Genomic DNA, 14,573 nt, shown 5'->3' with positions numbered 1-14,573 from the left:
GCAGTCACCGTGTGCCTATTGTAAAGGCAAATGAAGCTCACCTATTCCCTGCTGGGGTCAGAAGTGACCTACCACCCCCCCCCCCCATGCCTCAAATCCTTCCCTTGCCAACCTAACTCAATGCCACTGCAGAATGACGAATGAGCTCAGAAATAGACCCCAAGTTACGAACCCGGCTAAGAACAGCAAAAGCCTTTGCTGAAATGTTTTAAAAATGCATAAGGAGTGCAGCTGGCCAGTAAAAAAGCAGGAAGACAAATTCCAGTGAACCCAGTATGGACCACGTTACACTCTAAAACTGATTAGAAATACAGCCTGATGTTTACTGGCTTCAAATTGAGTTTGGCATCAAGCATACTGGCTTTAATAATGCTGGCATTTTTTTTTCTTTATTATTACTTTAAATCTGCCTCTGGTCTCTAGGAGCACATGTGGAGAGCTAAAGCATTCTTATTCATCAGGTTACATTTCCTGGAAATTAAGTTTGTGACAGAAAATGACTCTAGTAGCAATAATATGGTTCATGCTCAAATTAATTAGGTCATTGTTGTAAAAACTACATGGCAAATTACAAAGGTAAATTTACTGATATTGGCCAGAGCTCTATACCCTGGAAGCAAAGGGGTTGAAGCAGCTGATTTACCTGGGAAGGAGGAAAGAACAGAGGAGGGAGGGCTACAATGGCCAATCTTCTATTTGTATTACAAATAAAAATACTAGTCATTCTCCATTAAATTATATAGTCTGAACATATTTTATGAACTTTATTAATGTCCTCCAAATTGACACATAAAATAAAAACATGCTTAATCTCAGACAATAGTAAAAATGGGCACAAAGTTTAAAAAAATTTTTTTTAAATCCTTGTAATAACAACACTGCTGACATAACCATGACCCAAATGAAATCTGAACAAGCAGAAAGGTACTAAAGATCCTTGGTGATTAAATCTCTTGCTAAAAAAGTGGCAAGGTGCCAGGCTGGGTCCAGCTTGATGCTAAGTGCTTTTTATTGCACAAAGCTGGTACTGCTGTCTCTAAAAACAGACTTGGGCTTGGGGTAAATTTTGTCAAATGATTTCTTTATGCAATAAATAAAGGGAGTGAACAGACCAACCAAAGTAGATTAAATTAACATCGAATGACCCAATCTTGTTGGTTGCCATCTCCCTAGCTGTACTACTTGGGTTAAATTTCAGATTTTTCCCCCAAAGGAAAGCCAAACTTTCTTGCTTTCTCCCCGACTAATGTGGGAAGGCCACCATTCATCTATTTTCCTTTATTAAACACTTTCACTAAGAAATCATGAAATTTGAACAACGCTTTCCTGGGATTTGCATGTTTGTTACATACTCCAATTTAGTCCCCCCACATTAGTCAAACTGCACTGATGCTGCACTGTGAAATCAATGATTTTCCAGGACTCTAAAATGTGCCATTAATATGCATCCAACTCACCTCCTCCCTGAGCTTAAGGTTTGCTGTCCTGACACTGCCTGCACATTTCTACACCCAGCTGCATTTTTCCAGCCCATGGGCAGCTCCACGATTAAATGCCACATTCACCAGCAGCAAGGTGTGCAAAACAGATTTCAGATCCTTTAAAGTAAAAGTCACAACTTGCAACAAAACAAGGAATGGGGCGATTTAAGAAATAACAGCACTTGATTTTTTTTTTAAGCTTTCAAAGAATAAACACAGAGAATGGGAGGAAAACTTTCTCCCTCTGCTCCTGTTCTTGAAATGAATACATATTTGTGTTTCCAATAAAAGGCCATTTTTACATTAACTGTCTGTAACAGCAGGAGACAGAAAAACTAACAAAATCGCCACATCACACACAGTATGATCTTCATATCACGTGGTCCGATTCTCAAAACTATTATTTATAAAAGACAACTGGGAAAATGCACAATGCATCTTTTCTGTGTCACCGAAAGGATACTGTCTGAAGATCTTGGGATCTTTGGGATCTTCCACCTTTACGACTTTTTTTTTCTTTTTAGCTTTCCGAAGTAAATTTAGCAGCCATGAGGGCCACTGTGTTTAATTAAGCTTTCAAAAGTCCTCTGACAATGCCAACAATTGTAAGACACTTCTGCGGCTCAATCATGCAATCACTGTGACAGTTCTATTTACAATTTGTCTTAGAGTTTCTCTGACATTGCACTTTGACAAAACATCCAAGCTTCCAGTTCACAACCTCTCTGTGTCTTATTTACAAATACAGCTTGTATATAGGACTCCCGGTCTCATGAACATGAGTCTTTGGGTAGCGGCCTCACAAACATAGGTTTCCCAATAAAAATCCTAGGTATTTGTTAGGAAACAATATTCATTAGTCTGTGGATTCTGAAGGTAAATAAAGTGTTAGTATACTGGGGCATTTTGTTGTGATGGTTGTTTAGATGCCATACGAAAAATTCACTTCAACAGTCAGTGATTTTTATTCAGAATCACACAAATAAAGAAAAATGAAAAATAAGGAGTCATAATGGGATACTATCAGTTATAGTCTCACTCACAATTACACTGTAAAGTATACAACTTCATTCTCCAGTTCAGTCTGAGCTAGGAAGGGGCACAAAGAGAAAAGGTAAATTGATTTTCTAAATTCTGAAAAGCATATGTACGTTATACTTGATTTACCTTTAAGTAACATGCTAATGTATTTCTGTTCTGAATTAGTATTTCTCCCTTCATTAGCATGTCTGTCTTACATTTTATCCAGATAGGAGGTGTATTGTCTAGGCAAATAATTTTTAAATACCCTGATATAAATGTCTCTGTTCATGACTTTAAGGAGAAAAAAATGTTACTTATCAATAGTAATAGACTTTACTAAATTTTATAGACCATATCATGTTTTCTTCCATTCTCTCAAAAAACTCAGTTTATGAAATCCCAATCCTAATTTAAAGATTTCTGTGTGCAATAAGCCAAAACCTCAAATCTGATACTGTGTGATAATATTTTCTGGACTTTTCTATAAGTGAACAGCAGTTTTATACTCACTAACCTCTGATGAATATTTCCCCCATCATAAATTAGGAGTCTAGATAATAAACCCAAACCCTTATTAAAAGCTCTGACTGCCAGTCAAAGGCTGCTGATACCTGATGGTAGATATTTGACACATAAATTGATGAACTGGGCCCTGCACAGTGTAACCTGCTCATTTCCAGTTGAATTAACACTGTTGCAATGGTCTCAATAGATTACAGTTACACAGTATTTTGACTATTTGAATAAACTGGAAAAAGCAACCTGATCAATGTATATACATGCATGTAGATAACACGTGCACCTAGGTATAGTGCTGGACACATACCCATCTATTCACCATGTTAAAAATCACCCTTTCTAAAAAATACTCAGCTTTGAGAGGTCTGTGTACAGTCAAAATGCATATGATTTTACTGAAGAATTAAAGAACTCTACCCCTTATTCTCTTATTTGAAAGCCTCAAATTCTAAGCTTTATTTATCTCAGGGAGATCTGTCACTGTTTTATTCCTACTTCACTTCCTGCTTAGAAAATGGCACAGAGCACACAGTGAGCTCAATCCAACTTACATCACTTTAATAAAGCCTTTTCTACACAGCGCACTTAAACGACTACCTTTTATGTGGTTGCCAAACATATTCTTCGAGAGATTCATCAATATATCTTTCCTAAAACAGAGTATTGCTTCTCCTTTCTTTTTGTGACACGACTCAAATATCCACTGAATGATTACCCGTATTGTTTCCTTCCTCACCGTAAAGAGAAAAGCAGACTTGGAATTGTGAAAACGAGCTTGACAGCAATGGGCTGGGAGTGAGTACAGAGCCGTCTTCCAGAAGTTCGCTTCACAGGCACCTGAGGGCCAGGGCATCTTAATTTATCTTTGCTGGTAGAATGTTAATTTCACCATAGGAAACTCTTAATTCATTACTGTGAGTTATGAGAAGTCGTGATGCTAGTTACTGACATCTCGCTTTGAGATGTGACCATGCTATTCATGTTCAGCCAATTCCAGGGCGGGAACAGGTGATTAAACACAATGAAAGGAATCAAGGCTTTGTAATTATTCGTGCATGCGAAGTTTACCTCACCTGGGTTAAAGCACTTGTGCGCCCATTGAATATCTTAGATACCTTAGACAGCTTTCCATCTCAGTGAAATTATTTCAGATTAGCCCCATAAAACATATATTGAAGTTGCCTCTTTTTTTGGCTTCTCTAAACTCTGTTATTGTCCTAGTTCTTTAAAACAAAATTATAGAACCTTTATGACAACCAAAGACTGAAGGAAAATCTTTTTTTTCTCTCTCTCTCTACATAGATTCACAACTGTAACAGCAAAAAGCCTTTACTGTCGGGCCCTCCCCCAGCTTTTAGATTCTTCCTCTTAAGTACAGAAGCACAGAATTCTCAAACTGGTTAATCTGAGACTGAATAACCTATCTGGGACCTCAGTAAGAAGTGTGGTTTTAATTCTTGCTTGACAGACACTGTGTTTTGTCTTTTAAACGGGCAGCTCGATATGTAAATACGATGTTACATCACGCAAGTGTTACTCCATATTTGGTGATTTAGAAAGGCTTTGGATCTCTGAAGATGACAAATCCCCTTCCGCTTGCTCTTGCTTCATTAATCATGCCTTACACTTCTGTTCATTTTCCTTCCAGTCACAAGACAGCACATGGAAATGGTCATTGCCATATCCTACTGGGGGGTGGGAAGGAAGGGGGGAGGTGGAATGTTAACCTACACGTCACATAAGCTAAATGTGGTGGATTCGAGAAAAATATTTTGCAAGTGCAGCTTCCCTGGGAGCAGATTTCCATCTCACCAAAGGAAAAGTAACTGAATACTACTGCAGGAAGCATTTTTTTAAAAATAAAGAAAGGAATGCCACGTTTGATTTTAATGATCAAATTCCAGAGGGGGAGAATAGAAATAATACAACATTTAATCCCCTCTAGACCACTGACCTAGTATAGTTCAACTTTGTGGTCAAACTAGGTCAGAGAGACAAGTTCCCATGAATCAATTGATTATATGCTCTATCTTTCCTAAAACTGAACGAATCTCCTACCTTTGGGGGAGGGGAAGGGGAAACAGAGGAAAGGGATCCACCCACAGGCAAGCCATTTTTGTCACCACAGAATCTGCATTCACTTTGTCTTATGTGTTAAATCACTGCTGTTTCACAAAATATGTTTTAAGGGCCACAATATAGTGCTACTGTTTATCACTTAGAGTAGGGATTTAAGTCCCTCTGTTGGCTGTTAATTCTTTTTCCCTTTAGCTGCTCAGAGATCCACACACCCAGCTACTTCTCTGCTAAAATTAACCAAAGGAGAGCTGCTGAATGTATTGTATGTATTTTTCCAAGAGAATTTTTATATGGTGGTATAGCAGAAACAGTGGATCTCTGGACTGGACATTTGTAAGGGTGACATGTGGTTGTGTAAACCACAAACAAAATCAAGATACATCTGTCAAAACCACATCAGAGACAAGAGAGAGCACAGAGAAGCATTTATCATTTAGCTGAGGAGGCAGGCTGCAGGGAGCAGCCGTTCCTGTCAAACCAACCTTTTGAAATTTCCAACATGCCCTTAAACTTTTCGAGTAAGCATGTCTGTGCGCTTCAGCAACTGCCCTCTCTACTCTGGCCTGGCCAGTCGAAAATGGCATCTTAAAGTCAAGGTCACGGTGTCATCCCACCAAGGGGCTGTGTTTAATTACAGCCCCATACGGGCTGACAGCCAATATGGATCCAAGGCTAGCCCTGAAGCTCGGTTAACTCTTTCTGCCCCCTCCAAAATGCTTGTTGGCCCAGCCCACCTCACAGACACCTTGGAACTAACTGCAGCCCTGGAGAGGCCCAACCGAGTAGTCTGACTCAAACAGGTCACTGGCCAAACTATAAATGCCTGTGAGGCCATTTTGTCTCTGACTTGTCCCCCAGGCTACAAATGGACATTGGAATCTGGGCTGGATGTAGGAAGATTCAACACTTAAATATGAGAAGGGGAAAAAAAATAAATTCAGAATCAGCAGATCGAGAGAGGGTATCAGGTGTTTATATCTACTCTGCCTACATCTGACTCAGTGAAGTGAAAAATATTTATTTTTTTGTGGTCTGAACGTAAGCAAGAGGAACGATTATTTTAACATTACAGGGCTGTCAAGGACAGTCACATGGAGAAATGCAGAAAGCACTTCACCACTCCTTAGTGCTTGGCTACAGCGCCTCTGAAAATGAAAAGAAAACATGCAAACAGCTTTTCTCCTTGCTTCTCATTTACCTGCTATGTGTTCCTGTTTGGGGCAAATTCCTCTAGATGACGTTGATAAACAATCGTCATCCTCTGGCGTGACCTGGATGCCAACCTCCACGGGATTGGATGCTTTTTTCATCTCGATTGGTGAAGGGGAAGGTGGCTTATCCACAGCTTTTTCTAAGCAGAGGCTGCCATTGCATTGTTTCCGTTTGTGCTCGATAAAAATAAGAATGTCCCCCAACGGGAAGTTCATCTGGCACTGCCCACATGTGAGGAGGTCATGGTCCCCTTCTGGAGCTCCCAAAGGGCCGTGGTCTGGTTCATCATCTGTAAGAATGGCTTCAAGAGGTTCGGCTGTGATTGGAGAAACAAAAGCACAATAATTATTAGAGTGCCAGAAAGCAGAGAAAAGGGGGAAACACATTATCAACCCCATCCCACCCCACCACATTATGCAAAGTGTTTCTAGGCTTCTCCATATAGTCCCCAGAAAATGTCAGCTCCTAAAATGTACAAAGCTGTGGAGGTGCTCAGCAAGAAAGCAAATTTATCAATGAGGCAAACCATCACATATTTAAAGAAATCATTATATATTTAAAGTCTAACTTGCAAAACTCCAGAAATATACACCCATACAAAGACAGACAGACAGACAGACAGACACACACACACACTACTACTACACACTATAAATGTGTCTGATTGGTGAGTTTGGGAAGAATGTAACTATTAAATAAAGTTAAATCAAGAAACATAAAGAAAGCTTAAATAACTTCCTCCCCAAATAATTTGTAAAAACATGAATTGAAACCAAGTTCCTTTTTTCCTGTAGACTAAGTTGTCTATTGTGCCAAATAATAAAAGGAGAGGTGAATAAACACATACAGCCTTTCTGTGTGAATATACATACTTCTAAGTTACACAGAGACATAGCTTCATAAATTAGAAAGCTACTGCATCACACAGAAAACGTGCCACATTTATACTGCCGTAATAAGAAAACGACTGCATTCACCTGCGAAACAGATCTAAATAATAATCAGAACACAGCATAATTCACACTGCCAAAAACCTTTCTGATCTCGCTCTCAGCAATGCCACAAAATCAAAGAAATACCAAATTCACTGGCAATTCTTCTCAGACACATTAGCTAAATGGGATACTTTTGAGTACTTAAGAAAATAAGCCAATTAGTCATTTTTTTCATTCTGAAGAAAGAAAGCCTAAAATATTCTAAACATGTTTGCACTTGATGGCTCCCATCATATAAAAATCAAAATGGTCAAGCAAACGCCACATTTCAGAACGAGGCTGAGGAGTCCTTTCTTCGGACTTGAAATACTTTGCCTAATGTTGTCAAAGTTGACTAATTTTCTGAATGAGCTCTAAAACGCTTCATTATGGGGTTATTTCTGCACACATAATCACCGGCAATGGTATAACAAGGTAGATATGTCTTTCATTCTTGTTTCCTTTTTTTAACTTTGCACTAAAATATTCCAGCATCTATTTGAACAGTTCCTACCATTGTTTAACCTTCCAAAGAGGAAAAGAGAGTTGGTAAGTCTCTGCTCCTGAAACCTTATGCTTACTCTATTAGAAGGGAAAAAAAAGCACAAAATACAAAAAACATTCAGGATGTTGCCAGTTAATAAAACTGAAGCAGAAAATGTACAAGTCTTAAACAGTTAATCAGTCTGACCTTCTTTAGCAAGCTGCCAATTTCACATTTAATGAACTTAAAGCCACAGAGAATCAAAAAATAGATTTTAATTTGAGTGTAGAATATTGGAACAGATTTTGATAAAGTGCAAAAATCCAGTGAACTCAGGTTAAATTTATTTCAACCCTACCCAGGCTGAATATTGAGGGGGAAGATCTGGAGTAACTCCCAGATGTGCTAGGTGAAATAATATTGAGAGAGCCCTGCCTAGCTGCACCTGTGCTCAAGTAGGACATGTCATAATTTCTAGCCTCTGGTACTCCTCCTAATTTAACATAAGGTCACCACAGGAATATGAAGGTTATATTCCTACTAGAAAAGACAGCAGGGTAAGCACTTATGTTTCTTTGCCCAACACACTGACCAAAAGATAAATACAGAATACACATGAATGCTTTTCAAATAAAAGGAGATAAACGGAAGTAGTTATGCATTATGCCTCTATGTCATTTTTCTCCTACATTTGCTTTCATTTTGACCAAGTGAGGAACTGAATATGGAAGTCATTCTCCCAGATCCTTGCTATAAGAATTAAGGATTTTAAGTACACATTAACAAATGGGGGGGGGGGTGTTCAGCTTTAACTACAAGTTCTGAGGCTTATAGAATGAAGAAAGATTCAGAAAAAATATTTTATTTTACCAAAGTTAATAGTACGTAGACCCAATACAGAAAAAAAACAACACCACCATTTTTTAAAAACTCCACTGTTAAGATTTGTTTTTTATTCCCAAGGCCTGTCACATTTCTGAAAGCGGAAACATTTAAGAGTAAGTGGAAATATTCTCCTAGGTATCAAATAGTTAAAAGTAATACAGTTCAAAACAGACTTGGTTAAAGTCTTCCAAATGTAGTGACTAAACTGATTTACAATCAAAACCAGGAAATGAAGTGGTAATTCAGAGGTTGCTGATTACACCTCCACATTTCACCTAATTAATTTTATAGGAGGCAAAGTTCTTGAAAATAACAAGATGATCAAATGTACAGATATAAAACCTGTAACCTCAACATTTTCTATGCTCTTAACGTAAATTATTGCTAATTAACAAGAACTATATCCCAATGTATGAAATACGTTTAACATCGGGCTCCCTGCAAAACATTTGGCTAGTAGTGTTCAGAGAAACATCAAAACGTGTTCTTATTATTGCTGCTGTATTATTTAAAATCAGAAAAAGTGGGGCACAAAGAAAATATGAAAATATAATTCTCTTGGTGTAGACTACTGATTTGCATTGACATCTTTTCTCAGTGGCAATCAACATTTCCTTTCTGGGCATCAGATAATTTCTCTGTATTTTAATGCAAATTCCTCTTTCCCTAAAAATATTCCTAACCTCAGCCATTTTACCCCCTCCTTCAATTCAACTCCATCCTCCTTCGCCCCCACAATACCATCGTTTCTAAGCTCCGGCCTAAGCTCCGGCTACAAAGCGGGGAGTCCAGGATTGAAGTGGAAGGGAGTGGGCAAATAATCATAATAATTAGCCGCGAATTCTCTACAAGAGAAAAAAAATAGAAAATAAAATGCTTCTGCGTTCAAACAGCAAGAAGACTGAAATGCCTCAATGCCCCAGCGGCGACTGAGATCTCTTTCCTCTCTCTGCTGTGGCAAAGGAATAAATTAAAAAAAAAAAAAATCCTTAGAAGAAATGTAGGGAAGGAGCAAGGGGAAAGAGGGCTGCTGGAGGAGGGGGAGGGGAAAGGAGATCTGCCTTCAAGTTTGCTTTCCAAGTCCTTCCCTTTGATTGTCTTAACAGGGTAAGGAAGCAAACCGAGGCTGAATTGCCGAAAGGAAAAGCAAGAAACAAAAGCGAAGGCAGGGGCGATAGGCCCAGGGCAAGGGGGCCCGGCGGGGGCGGGCTGTGCAGAAAGTGAAGTTGAGCGCCCAGACTCGGAGGCACAAAGCGAGCAGCGTGCTGGCTGCAGGCTCCGGCCGCGCTCGCTGCGAACACGTGCAGCAGCGGCCGCGGGGCAGTGGGGCCCGGGGGCCAGGGGCCGAGAGGCGGCGGGCGGCCGGGGCCCCCGACTGCCGCCTCTACGTCCATCCAGCCCGACCACCGGGAGACGAGGTTCTCCGGGCCGGCCAGTGGTAAAAATGGCACATGAAGCTTTAAAATCTCATCTGGTTAACCTGGTGCTGTCTCGATATCACCGCACATACCCCAGTGCGGCTCCTGAAATTCATTTTGTGTCCACAAGCTCACACTTTACTTTGGGGGAATCTCTGCAAATGCATTTCTCCCGCAATTCCGGGCACTGCGGTGCGCAGCGCGCTGCGGCTGCGGTTATTCATTATTAATGACGCTGCTTGCCCGCATCATTATGATGATAACTATTACTATTGTTGTGATTTCGGGCTCCGAAGTGAGAGCTGCAGGAGGCGGGGGAGCCAGGGGTCTGGCTGCAGAGCCGCTCTGCAAGCCCGCGGTGGCCGCGACGGTCCGTGCTTTGAGTGGGGGGGTGGGGGGGTGGAAAAAGTGAACCTGGAGCCTAAGTGCAAATTTGCGGGATCCCGCCCTTTGGCCTTGCCCAGCCAGAAGCCTGAGAGCGCGCACTCCCCTTTCCTCCCTACTAAAAATGCCCGCCCCGAAAGAAAAGGAGAACTGCACCCCACTCTGCTTTCCGCGCCTGTGGGTGTCGACGCACCGGGATGCTTCTACGTAGCCCTGGCCTGAAGCATTTTTAAAGTCGAAATGAAATGAAGAACAAAGACATAAGGGGTGATGGGGGGGTGGGAGAAAGGGAATTCTGCCTAACCGTCCGTTTCCCCAACCCCCACCCTCGCAAAGCTCTACCCTCCCTGGCAGAGAAACGCTGAGCAGGGGGTGGGGGAGGCTTTGGTACAGGTTCAAGTTCGCTGAGCTTTCTTGATCTTGTTCTGCCTCCTAGCGACCGAATGGCTTTCATTCAGCCCATGAAGTGGAGGAGGGGGGGGGGGTCCTGAATACCCGAGTGGCTCCCGCCCCCTCTTCGCACCCAGTAAAAGGAGCGACCCCCAACCCACCCCCTCCAAGACAGTCCCGTAACCTAAAGCCTGCAATGGAACGGGGATGAGGGAGAGAAGGGGGTTAACCCACCCAGCCAGGAGTATCCTGGGATGGACCCGGGATTGGGGGGTGGGGGTGCAGCCAGGACTGCAGGTCTCAGTCTGTCCTTCCAGCCCCCAAAGCATCCTTCCAAAGAAGGGCCCGGCTTTCCCGAGTCTTGCGAACACTGCCCTTCCTTCCCGCCGGTACCTGGCCGGGCTGTAACTTCACACCGCCGCGCGCCGCGTCTGCTCCGCATCCGGCGCAGCCGGGGGAGTGGGGGGCGGGGGAGAGCGGCGAGGGAGGGAAGAGCGGAGGTGGGGAGAGGGAGGGCCCCGCAACGTGCCCGGGCGGGGGAGCTTCCAAAGTATGTGACAAGTTCCAGGGCTCAGAGAAAAATTCAATTCCCTGTGCGCACGGCCACCCCTTTTTAAAAAAAATACATAACTGGGTATAGGTGGTCTTTTAAAATTGCATCAAAAATTAAAATAAGGGTCATGAATGAGGAGGGAAAAGGATGTGGGCCCTCTCATGCCTTTCTTTCCCTCACTGACAAAACTTTCCTAAGTGCCCACCGCCCACCTTTCCAGACACACTCTACTAGCCGGGAGACAGTCAGCCACCCACCCACCCCTTATAGGCTCATAAGGTTCTCACACCCCCAAGACCAAGCCAGGCCCAGGATAGAGGGCAAAAACTCAAGGGTGGGGTGCGCGAAGTCCCGGGATCCAGCACTTCCAGGGCGCTATTCAAATACACTACTCCCCTGCTGACATTCACCCACCCCCACCCTACCAACCTCTACCTGGCTGGTCAGTACTCAAGAGCCAGGGGGCTGGTGACCAGACCAGGTGGGAGGGGGGTAGGGAAAGCACGTGGTGACCTCCCCGCCGAACCGAGCTGTGGTGTATACAAGATATGCGGGAGGTTGGGAGGATGGACAGAACGCGTTTTTTTAGTTGCTTTGCAAAATAAAAATGCTTTGCAAAGCCAAGTTTCTCCCCGGCCGCTTTCGAAGTCTCGTTGGCCGGGAGTAGGTCTGGGCATTGTGCTGGGAGTGAGAAGGGACTGTGGACTCCGCCGGCGCGGAGTCGCGGTACGGCCTGCTGCAGTGCCGGCGGGCGGGCGCCGAGAGCCGGGTGGGCGATCCCAGGCAGGGCGGGGGTGCGGCGAGGCTCGGCGAGGCCCCAGCGAGGCCCGGCCGCCGCCGCCGCCCGCTCCCAGGCTGCCGCGCTGCGCTCGGTTCTCTGTCTGTTTGTTGGCAGGAGGCTCCCGCACACGCGGTGCTTGTAAACATTCAGACACGAGATTTTTCCCAATCAAAATCCACTTCCACTTTTTTTGAAAATCTTCCAAAAAATAGTAAGAGGAGGGAGTTCCTCACTCTCTCTCCTTGCCGCTAGTGCTCTAAGTTTGTAACTAAAGGGGTTTTGGGGAAGGGGTAATCGTAATTTTTTCCTCTCTATTTAAAGAGTGTGAGATTTTTTCGGGGGGGGGGGGATAGTAAGAGGAGAGCGTTGCAGAAAACGGCCCGCGGAACGTTTGGCTTCTCGGTTTGGGGACAAGAAATTTTACATTCTCTTGCCCTGTTTTATTTAATCTTTTCATCTAATTTTATTTTATTTTGCACGTCTTCTCGCCACTGAGGTTCGGCCGGGAGGGGCGGGCAGCCGCAACCCGGGCGGCGGCGGCCCGGGAGCCCTCCCTCCCTCTTCAGTTTCTCCCCGGCCCTTGCTCCTGCCTTTCGGCGGCGGCGGCGCGGGAGGGCAAGCTCGAGGAGCCGGCACAAAAGGCAGCGGGACAAACACCCACCTCGGGCCGGAACAAAAGGCGAGGCGCGGACCGCGTCTCGGTTCCTTCCCGGGCGCCCGGCTCTCCCGCCGCCGCGGCCCCGCTCCACATCCGACAGACTCCAGAGCGCCGGGGGCCCCCTCCCACAACCCCACTTTCTCACTATTGTGGAGGTGACTACTTTTCTCCTAGCGCAGACTTAACCGTAAGCGCGCGGATGTCCGAGGGCCAGTTCCACCTCTTTTCAACCTGAGAATTGTTTTTTTAAGCATCACCCCCCCCCCAGTTTTCCTTCCTTCGAGGAGTGGAAGCAACCCCTCTTTCCCCCCAGTTCCCTCCCCTAGGTTTGCAGGAGAGTAGTTCGCATCCACACAGAGCATTGTTCATTATTTTGCAAAATTGGAGGGGAAATCATTGCATTCCTATTCAAAAAACGAAATAAAGCAACGGAAAGCAGGAAAGAGGAGGAGTCAATTTTTTGTAAAATTAAATAAAATTAAAAGGTGCGTGCCGTCCCAAAAGTACATACGGCTATGGTTCGGGATGGAATGAGGTTCTTTTCCATTCCTTTAATCTCTTTTTTCCCAACTCTCGGAGGTTTTTCTTGTAAAAAAAAAAAAAAAAAAAAAATTTAATGCATGCACACACCCCTCTCTCCCCCTCGCTCTTGCTTTTCGTCCTGCGCGCTCTCGTGATTATTAGTAATTATTATTACTATTATTGGGTTACTTACGCGAGAATTCCCGTTTGCTTAAGTGCTGGGGTTTGCCTTGCTTGCGGCGAGACATGGTGGGCTGCGGGGCGGGTGGCGGCGGCGGCGGCGGCGGCGGCGGGCGGACGACGGCTCGGTTCACATCGGGAGAGCCGGGTTAGAAAGGAGACTCCAGAGAAAATATCTTCATCAGTGCCTTTTGACATCCAAAATAAATTAGAAATAATACAAAGATGGCGCAGGGAAGATGAATTGTGGGAGAGCCGTCATGGCTTTTTTTTTTTTTTTAAGAGAAAAAAAGAGAGAGAGAGAGAGGAGAGGAGAGATAGAGGGAGAGAGAGAGATGAAAAAAATGGCAAAAGCCCCCCTGAGCTGCAAGTTCAAGTGCGGACGTGACGTCCCTGCGAACTTGAACGTCAGGAGTCTGGATGGACAGAGACACACAAAACATGGGCAGGGCGAGCAGGAGAGAAGGGGAGGAGGGAAGGGGAAGCTCACACCAATGGACACACATCAGGGGCTGGACATGAAAAAGAGACCAGGACAAGCCAATGGCCAGTGCGGGGCGGGGGAGGTGCGGGGCGGGGGGCTCAGCAGACGCCAGACGCGGCCCCCGGGGGAGGGGCAGGCGGAGGGGAGGGGGCGCAGGGGCCGCGAGCTCACCAGTGGCCGCAGCTTGCACCGAAGCGGCAGCGTGGCCGCGGGAGAAGAAAGGGGCGCAGGGGTGGGGGGTGGGGGCAGCAAGACGTACACCCTCCGCGCCCCCCGCATGCGCACCCCAAAATGAAAGATTATTAAAAAAAAAAAAAAAAAGGGCTGGAGTGTACAGAGAGGCTGCAGCCTGGGGCCGGGGAAGCGCGGGCGGAGGGAAACCAGGTAGAGTTGCTCCCGGACACCCTCCTCCGTGCGCACACCCACTTCCCTTCACCGCCGCCGCCGCGCTAGCTCCCCGCGTGCGGACGCCGGGGGCCGAAGTGAAAGCCCTGAGCCCGAGACTACGCTCAGGAAACTTTACCCAAGGAGAAAATAGCAAAGAAA

The 14,573-nt window shown here is 44.9% G+C and overlaps 1 protein-coding gene across 8 annotated transcripts in view; it reads right to left on the bottom strand.

The window, feature by feature from the left end:
* Nucleotides 1-14,278, bottom strand: part of BCL11A (BCL11 transcription factor A) — a 100,774-nt gene extending 86,496 nt beyond the window's left edge. For 2 of the 8 annotated variants that reach the window (XM_066378213.1, XM_066378211.1), the window contains exons 1-2: nt 13,557-14,008; nt 6,301-6,630 (exon numbers count right to left, since the gene is read on the bottom strand). In XM_066378213.1, the coding sequence (XP_066234310.1) occupies nt 6,301-6,630; nt 13,557-13,611 (385 nt within the window). In that variant the 5' untranslated portion in view covers nt 13,612-14,008. Of the gene's footprint in view, nt 1-6,300; nt 6,631-11,083; nt 11,209-11,242; nt 11,291-13,556; nt 14,009-14,198 lie in introns of those variants that run through there. The other 6 variants (XM_066378217.1, XM_066378210.1, XM_066378212.1 and 3 more) reach the window with 5 other exon arrangements.
* Between the last annotated feature and the right edge of the window lie 295 nt (nt 14,279-14,573).

This window comes from Saccopteryx leptura, chromosome 3 (assembly GCF_036850995.1).
Source record: "Saccopteryx leptura isolate mSacLep1 chromosome 3, mSacLep1_pri_phased_curated, whole genome shotgun sequence".
NCBI classification, from domain to species: Eukaryota; Metazoa; Chordata; class Mammalia; order Chiroptera; family Emballonuridae; genus Saccopteryx; species Saccopteryx leptura.
The sequence above is the reverse complement of the archived record's forward strand: the minus strand, read 5'-3'. Positions and strand labels throughout refer to the sequence as shown.